This window comes from Silene latifolia, chromosome 6 (genome assembly GCF_048544455.1).
Source record: "Silene latifolia isolate original U9 population chromosome 6, ASM4854445v1, whole genome shotgun sequence".
Lineage (NCBI taxonomy): Eukaryota > Viridiplantae > Streptophyta > Magnoliopsida > Caryophyllales > Caryophyllaceae > Silene > Silene latifolia.
The window spans coordinates 37,434,213-37,443,089 of record NC_133531.1 but is presented as its reverse complement, the minus strand read 5'-3'; the positions used below and the strand labels follow the sequence as shown (position 1 = coordinate 37,443,089).

The following is an 8,877-nucleotide window of genomic DNA, read 5'->3' as shown; positions in this document are numbered from 1 at the left end:
TTGGAGCTCTCATAAGCCTCCAATCTCAATTCCTCAAGCTCATTCATTTGGAGAGAGCGCACCTCTCCGGCGGCATCAAAGTCAAAATTCATCTCTTTAAGAGCCCACCAAGCTTTGTGCTCCAACTCCACCGGCAAATGGCAAGCTTTCCCGTACACAAGCTTATACGGGGTGGTGCCAAGGGGTGTCTTGAAGGCGGTTCTCAATGCCCATAAGACATCCGGGAGCTTTTGGGACCAATCTTTCCGGCTCTTGTTGGTGACTTTCTCCAAAATGGCTTTAATTTGGCGGTTAGAAACCTCCACTTGCCCACTAGTCTGAGGGTGGTAGGCAAGTGCGGTTTTGTGTCGCACACCATGTGATTCAAGTAGAGCTTTGAAGGTACTCTTGCGGAAATGAGATCCGCCATCACTTATGACTACTCTTGGTGTTCCGAACCTTGGGAAAATCGTGCCTTTGAAAAGTTTCATCACAACCTTGCTATCATTGGTGGGGGAGGCAACCGCTTCAATCCATTTGGATACATAGTCCACCGCAACCAAGATGTATTCATTTCCACAAGAGTTGGGAAAGGGTCCCATGAAGTCTATGCCCCAACAATCAAAAAGCTCAATCTCCAATATGTTAGTCAAGGGCATCTCACTTCTCTTCCCAATGTTCCCAACCCTTTGGCAAGCATCACAAGATTTAACCAAGTAGTGAATGTCTTTGAACATGGAGGGCCAATAAAACCCACCTTGGAGGATCTTGGCAATTGTTCTAGAGGTGGCCAAGTGTCCCCCATAGGCGGAATTGTGAACCCGGTCAACAATCTCTAAGCCCTCCTCTCTTGAAACACATCTCCGGAACATTCCATCCCCACACTTGCGAAACAAATGTGGGTCATTCCAAAAGTATCTCCTAGCATCATTTCTCAACTTCCGCCTTTCTCTTGGTTCCATTTCATCCGGTAAGAAACCACTCACAATGTAGTTGGCAAGATCCGCAAACCAAGGGATTTTGACGGTAACTTCCATGAGTCCATCATCCCGCAACCACTCATTGATGGGTCCACTCTTGTCTTGTATCCCATGGTCTTCAACGGTCAATCTAGATAAGTGGTCGGCTACAACATTTTCCGACCCGGCCTTATCTTTAATCTCTAAATCAAATTCTTGAAGGAGAAGGACCCATCTCAAGAGTCGGGGCTTTGCATCTTTCTTCACCATCAATTGTCTCAAGGCGGTGTGATCGGAGTAAACCACCACCTTGGACCCAACAAGGTATTGTCGGAATTTCTCCACGGCATGAACAATTGCCAACATTTCCTTTTCGGTTGTAGCATATCCACATTGTGTTTGATCAAGAGTCTTGCTTGTGTAATATATCACGTGATGCTTCTTATCCACAACTTGCCCAAGTACCGCACCAACCGCGAAGTCCGAAGCATCACACATTATCTCAAAGGGAAGATTCCAATCCAGAGACCGGATTATCGGTGCCGTGACCAATGCTCTCTTCAACCTATTAAAAGCTTCAAGACAAGAATCATCAAACACAAAGGGGGAATCCTTAAGGAGTAATGAGGTTAAGGGCTTTGCTATTTTTGAAAAATCCTTGATAAAACGCCGATAAAACCCGACATGGCCTAGAAAACTTCTCACTCCCTTAAAATTGGAGGGGGGTGACAAGTTCTCTATGACCGCAACTTTGGCCCCATCGACCTCAATACCCCTACTTGAAACGATGTGACAGAGGACAACCCCTTCCTCAACCATGAAATGGCACTTTTCCCAATTAACGACGAGGTTATGCTCCTCACACCGTTTCAACACACAAGCCAAGTTCTCAAGACCAAGCTTAAACGAGTCTCCATGGACACTAAAGTCGTCCATGAAGACTTCCATGCTATTTTCAAGGAAATCGGAAAATATTGCCATCATGCACCTTTGAAAGGTGTCGGGCGCATTACAAAGCCCGAATGGCATCCTACGGTAGGCATAGACCCCTATTGGACAAGTGAAGGTCGTCTTCTCTTGGTCATCCGGGTGGATGGGAATTTGGAAAAACCCGGAATAACCGTCTAAGAAGCAATAATATGCATGGCCCGCGAGCCTTTCTAGCATTTGGTCAATGAAGGGAATTGGGAAGTGGTCTTTGAGGGTGGCGGCATTGAGCTTGCGGTAGTCAATACACATTCGCCACCCGGTCACGGGTCTAGTGGGTAGGGTGGTGCCATCCTCTTGTTCAACCATTTGTATCCCCCCCTTCTTGGGTACCACGTGGACCGGACTAACCCATTTGCTATCGGTAATTTGGTATATAATACCGGCCTCTAGGAGTTTCAACACTTCATTTTTCACCACCTCGGCCATCTTTGGGTTAATCCGCCTAAGACCGTCAACCTTGGGTTGACTCCCCTCTTCCAAAACTATTCTATGCATGCACAAACTCGGACTTAAGCCCTTGATGTCATCAATGCTATACCCAAGTGCTCCTCTATGAGTTTTCAAGATTTCCAAAAGCTTCTTTTCTTGGGACTCACTTAGGTTAGCATTAACGATCACCGGATAGGCCTCTCCCTCATCAAAGAAAGCATATTTGAGTGAGGGAGGCAAGGGTTTGAGTTGTACCTTTGGAGGGAGAAAGCCCTCCACTTTCTTCAATAGTTCCTCATCAACTTCATGATCCTCTTTCATTGCCTCATCATGCAAAGAGATTTGAAAAACCTCTTCCATCTCCGCCTCTTCACGGGCTACTTCGTGCACTACTTCATCAATTACCTCAATTGTGCTCAACCTTTCTACACTTGGACCTTTCATCAAATTTGGAAGGTTAAACTCGACATTGTTGCCCTCAATTTGGAAGGTTAGCCGCCCATTCTTCACATTAATGAGAACTCCCCCGGTAGCCAAGAATGGCCTACCAAGGATGATGGGAGTGTGGTTATCCTCCGGAATATCGAGAAGAACAAAATCGGCGGGAATTAAAAGCTTTCCAACCTTGACGGGTACGTCTTCAAGCACTCCCATAGGGTGCTTGACGGACCTATCCGCCAATTGGAGAGTCATTGAGGTGGGAGCAAGGTTTTGAATGCCGATTCTCTTGGCAACCTTCAAAGGAATAACACTTACACTTGCTCCCAAATCACAAAGAGCTCTAGATATGGGCACACCACCTACTACACATGGAATTGAAAAGCTCCCCGGGTCACCAAGCTTAGTGGGCATTTTATTAAGGATATGAGCACTACATGCCTCTTCCATAGCCACTATTTCTTGGCCACCCAAGACTCTTTTCTTTGTCAAAATATCTTTTAAAAATTTTGAGTAGGTAGGCATGTTCATTATCACCTCCGTAAAGGGTAGGGTAACCTCAAGTTTCTCAAGCATGTCACAAAACTTGGCATACTTAAGGTTTTCCCTACTCTTTATGGCTCATGAAGGGTAAGGAATTTTAGGAACAAGTTGGGAATTAGAAGATACCTTTGGAGGAGCCGAGTTCCTTGTTACCTTTTTGGATTGTTGCAAAGGCACTTCTTCAATAGCTTCCTCCTCATAAGGGAGGTCTTCAACATACCCATCAACATCCTTGTCCTCTTGAATTACCTTTCTAGACCCATCTTCACAAGCCTTCTTCCCTTTCTTGTCTTCTCTGGCATTACCCAATTGTTCAATGGGTGAGCCTTCCTCCTCATCACTCACTTCCAATTCATCCCTCTTGGGATCTTCATCCATTTCTACCACAAGGTCCTTGTAGGGGTCCTCAAGCTCTACACCACTCCTTAGCACTACCGCATGAGCATGGTGGCTATTTGAGGCATCCTTGGAGCTTTGTCCTTGAGCCAACAAACCACCGGGCGGCCGTTGAGGGTTAGCCATAGCATGAGAAGCCATCCTAGATTCCATTTCCCTCATGTCCTTAAGAAAGGTAGCCCTCAAATTCGCTTGTTCTTGTTGAGTAGCTTTAGCAAAATTAGCTATCTCTTGGCTATGTTGGAGTTGCATGTTTTTTATCATCTTCAATAGCTCAACTTGAGAGAGCTCACCTTGGGGTTCTTGATGAGATTGGTTGGTTATGGGTAAAGGGAACCCATAGTCATACCGAGCATTGGGACCTTGGTTGTTGTTTTGCCCCGCTTGAAAGTTAGCTCTAGGACCGTTGTTGTTGAAGTTTGACCCTTGACCTTGCTCTTGAAACCCTTGCCCAAACCCTTGGTTCGCTTGATTAACTTGATTCCCTTGGTAAAACCCTTGGTTGCCTTGATTTCCACCAAAATCTTGGTATCCTTGTGCTTGGTTCCCATAATTTTGGTTTTGATTGTTGTTTTGCCATTGGTTTTGATTTCCGGGATTAGGTCTTGGGTTAGGGAATATTCCCCTTTGTTGAGCAAAACCGGGTGGGTTGGTTGGGGCTTGTGGTTGAAGGTGTTGTGGGTTTTGAACATTGGTGCTTTTGTAACTAAAGTTGGGGTGGTTCCTCAAACCGGGGTGGTAGAAATTGGTATTTGGATTGTAGACATTTGGGTTGTTGTAAGGTGGTCTTGTGGGTCTTGAATTGTTGTTAAAGGCTTGAAAAGCGTTAACCTCTTGAACATTCTCTTCATAGCCCCCATTGTAATTGTTGCCACACAAATTATAAGTATGACCACTTCCTCCACAAAGTTCACAACTCGCGACTTGAGCCACTTCTTCCATGGGTGCCCCATATGAGGTTGCGGCTTGATTCACTTGATTCCTTGAAAACTTCTCAAATTGCTTTGTGAGTAAGTCGAGCTTGGCATTTGTCTCGGAGTTGGAGGCATTTTCCTTAGGAAATTTCCCGTTCCTTCGTAGCATGTTCCCTCTAGAACCATAGTTTGCCTCCGAATCTACCATTTTCTTGATCAATGTCGTGCCCTCTTCATCACTCAAGTGGTCAAAACCTCCCCCCGCGGAGGCATTTACCATCTCCTTAGTTCTTGGGAGCAAAGTTTGGAAGAATGTTTGAGTGATGTACCATTCCGGTATTCCATGGTGGGGGCAACTTGCTATCAAGTCTTGATAACGGTCCCAAGCTTCACCCAAAGACTCCCCATCCTCTTGTTGGAAGTATGGATCTCGTTACGGAGCATTGCGGTCTTGGAGGAAGGGTAATACTTGGCCATGAATGCTTTAGCCAAAGCATCCCAAGTAGTGAAATTATCCGGTGGGTGGATGTTCAACCATCGATCCGCTTTGCCCGTCAATGAAAACGGGAACAACATCATTCTCAAGGTGTCTTCGGACACCCCATTCTTCTTCATCAGTGAAACTTTCCTCTTAAACTTCCGGAGATGAGCATGGGCATCCTCTTCAATATGACCCCCGAACAAGTCCTTCTCAATTAACCCGACTTGGGAGGGATGCATTTCAAAGTTGTTTGGGGCCAAGGTGCCGAAGTTGATAGGGTTACATGAATCATTATGGTTAGGCCGGTTATGATCTCTAAGAGCCATTTGTGGTGGTGGGTTTGGTTCTTGATGTGGTGGTGTTTGAGGTGGGCTATTATAATTAAGGAAGTTATGAAAGGGGTTCTCTACTAAAGTCTCAATTGTGATATTTGGTTGAATCGTAGTTGTTGTATCAAAATTTTGTGGGATGTGTGAGTTTGGTTGATCAATGTTTGCTTGTATGGAATTATTCCTTACTCTTTCAAGAGTCCTAGTCCTCAAGGTTCTAAAAAGCCTTTCGGGGTCGGAGTTGAATAGAAGAGCTTGGTGATTCCTTCTAGGCATACACTTGACAAATCGTAAGTCTCCTAGTGTTTTTACACACTAGGGAAAGACAAAAATCACACACACTCTACAAACAACAATCAACTACTAAAGCAAACTAACAATTGAGACAAGATTAAAGCAAAGACTCTAAGCAAAACTAAGCATAACCTAACGCCATCCCCGGCAACGGCGCCATTTTGATAACCGAGAAATTGTCGCGGTTTCCCTCTATCAAAACTATTTGTAAAACCCGAAAAAGCGTAGTATTAAGTCGGGGTCGAACACAAGGACGGCGGGGGTTGCTACTAGGTTCAACTTAGAGTCAAGTTCAATCAATACTAAAAGTAGGGGTTATGGTTTTAATCACTAAAGCAATTGAACAAACAAGTTGATGAAAATGAATATGATTAATTAAAAACTAGGGCTTTCGGGGTCATCTAAATGGTTTAAGGGAAAACATGATGAATCAAGGGGTCAATGATAAGAGAGTATCCTAAGGGTGACAACTAACTCTCATTAAGCATCACACTTCTCTTAAACATACAACAAGACCTCCACAAACTTTCATTCAATGGGGGAATTAAGCAATAATGAAAAAAGGCACAAACTTTCACTCGTGCAATTAATCAAACACCTTGTGTGCATGAACAAGAAAGATAAACAATCCACCAAAGACCCAAATAATCATACAATCATGCCCATAAAAACCATATAGACTCCCACTAAACCCTAGAAGGAAGTCTACTCACTCATACTAAAGATAATCATGCTAATAAGAGAAGAAGAACAAATAACATAAAGAGAAAACATGATGATTATTATAGCAATTATGAAAGGCAAACAATTGTAAACAAATGATTAATAAGTAAATAAGAGAGGAGATTATACCAACAAAAGTAAAGGAGATTGCTTGAGTGAATAATATGAAGAAAAACCTTCAAAATCCCCCAATACAATCTTCAAAGAACAAGAGTAAACTATTGATTCTAACTAATAATTGCTAGTTTTACTAAATATTAAGGAACGATTAAGGAAAGATTAGTGCTTGATTAAGAGAGGATTACAATTAATAAGGAAAGTTTTCAGATCTAGGGTTGTGTGTCGAAAATGAATTAAGGAGGGGGTATTTATAGCTTACAATTGTTTAGGTCGAAAATTACAAAAGAGTTCAAAATGCGGAGAAGGGAGTCTGAGCCGGTGGACCGGCCACGTCATTTGACCGGACAAAACCCTCGGAACTTTTGAGTTCCAATTAAATCATCGGTATGGCAAGCGGTGGACCGGCCGCCGGTGACCGCTCCGTGTCTTCACCGGTGACCGTGGCCGCCTAGCCGGCCGGGACTCCTTCTTCAGTCTTGATAGTCAATGTAAGCATAGTAGGACTCTCACCGGCGGTGTCTGCATTTGACCCGACGGAGTCCTTCCTCTCTTCGATTCACTCTTCTTCTCTTCACTTCGCTCTTCTCTTCTAAGCATCTCTTGAAAGTTCAATATCTAGCTCCCTTAGCCCTCTTCCTTATGCAAAATCTGCAGTGAGGCATACAAATTTCATAGTACGGGCTAAAGCTACAAAATGGGGTTAAAAAGGGTCAAAACCCGCATGAGATCGGGAAATATGCATAGAAAAGAAAGGTGAAATAGACACAAAATGGGGACTCATCAGTCACCCACTGGCGGCGAGGATTACCTGTTGCGATGGGTAATCTGGCAGGGCTACATACTTCGGTGTGTAGTCGGTTACTAGGTAAGATCGGGAGACAGGGATGGAGGATGATCAACCGGTTACACTGTTTGCTTCTTTCTCATTTGGTTTAGTCAGTACTGACCCCGTGTTGTTTTGTGGTATCTGCGGTGATCCATTCGGGGATGGTGAGCAGTTGGCTTAGCAGGTACTGTGCTTGTGGCTGCTAGGATTGGAGGGATCAAGTCATCACGCTACCAGTCTAGAAGAGCTGTAACATGAGTTATTGTATTCTTTATCTTTTGTATAAAGAGTTTGTATAGAGTCGTATTGTATAAGGTACATTAATATTTTATAAATGTTCTTTTATTGTCTAATTTGATCTACTTCATCGGAAAACCGAGATGGTGACACCTTCATACACTGGAATGGTCCTTGGTAACGTATTCTGGTATGCGGGGGTGTTACAAAGTGATATCAGAGCCGACGATTTTGGAACCTGAACCAATGAATCTAATGAATGTAGGGTGTCAACTAAAATGAACCTGGTGTATGTGCGTTGGGAGCCCCAGCCGATGCTAGATTTTGGGTGAGTAGGCGCCCTCATTTCAAAATCATGGCCCCATCGAACTTAAGCCAGACACGGGAAAAAGGGTAGCTAGTAAGAGTCGTTGATTGCTTAGTGATGGTTGTTGTGTGCATATATGTTTATGATAATGTGTGTCAAGGTGTGTGTGGAAAAGCCTGGAATGGGCGAATGAATTGTTGCAATGTGTGGCCAGAGGTGAGTCAATTAATTGTTTGACAATGGTTGCGTTGGGTGATGATTGCTGTCTTATAAATGTTGGTTAAAGGTGAATACATTGTGGTTAGCGTAATGTGTGATGAGGTAGTATAGGAGCTAAACCTTGGCACGTACTGTAGTTAATTGCTACGTATGCTTAAAGGTGTAATGTAACCGTCTAATAGCAAAGTGAGGAATGAAGGTAGAAATGAAGATCGAATTGGTAATGGATGTACAAAATTCGTGTTGGTGTGCGTGTGTATGGTAGGATAATCTCTAACAGTGACGAGCCGATTGCACGGAACTCCGAACTATGTTATTTCTTTTGCAGGAACAATAAAAAAATTCAATTCCGTCCTCACTTTTGGAAACTCGACCGAGTAGAAATTTGTACTCGACCGAGTAGACTATACTCGGCCGAGTATGAAGGTGCTCGATCGAGTGTCTATTTTGTGACAATTAAAAATCGCTACTGTCCTTGAAAACTCGACCGAGTAAGAGGAATACTCGACCGAGTAGTCGACACTCGGCCGAGTATACCCAATACTCGACCGAGTACTGCTTTATTGGGACTTAAGAGGGTTATACAAAAACCCTATTTTCGTCCCATTCTTTCTTATTTCCGCCTCCCATCTTCACATCTCCTTCTCTCTAAAACTCCATACCCTTCCTTTCTCAAGCTTTTTGGGTCAATTC

General features: G+C 43.8%; 1 protein-coding gene and 1 non-coding gene across 2 annotated transcripts; one reads left to right on the top strand and one right to left on the bottom strand.

Annotated features, from left to right (window-relative positions):
* Positions 1 to 1,440: 1,440 nt before the first annotated feature.
* Positions 1,441 to 3,209, bottom strand: LOC141587987 (uncharacterized). Its single transcript, XM_074409447.1, has 2 exons — positions 2,709 to 3,209; positions 1,441 to 1,503 (listed from the first exon to the last, which is right to left on the bottom strand). The coding sequence occupies exons 1-2, from the start codon at positions 3,207 to 3,209 to the stop codon at positions 1,441 to 1,443; spliced, it is 564 nt and encodes a 187-aa protein (XP_074265548.1).
* Positions 3,210 to 4,986: 1,777 nt separating this feature from the next.
* On the top strand, positions 4,987 to 5,092 carry LOC141589483 (small nucleolar RNA R71). Its single transcript, XR_012520420.1, has one exon. It is a non-coding gene; the product is annotated as a small nucleolar RNA R71 (small nucleolar RNA).
* The last annotated feature ends 3,785 nt before the right edge of the window (positions 5,093 to 8,877 follow it).

Bases quoted from the DNA above. Each gene is read 5' to 3' on its own strand.
- LOC141587987 (XM_074409447.1), bottom strand. From the start codon at position 3,209: ATGCCCACTAAGCTTGGTGACCCGGGGAGCTTTTCAATTCCATGTGTA. The intron at 1,504-2,708 runs GTTTTTCAAATC...AGCTTTTAATAG, and splicing joins AAGAGGCGGAGATGGAAGAG to GTTGAAGAGAGCATTGGTCA.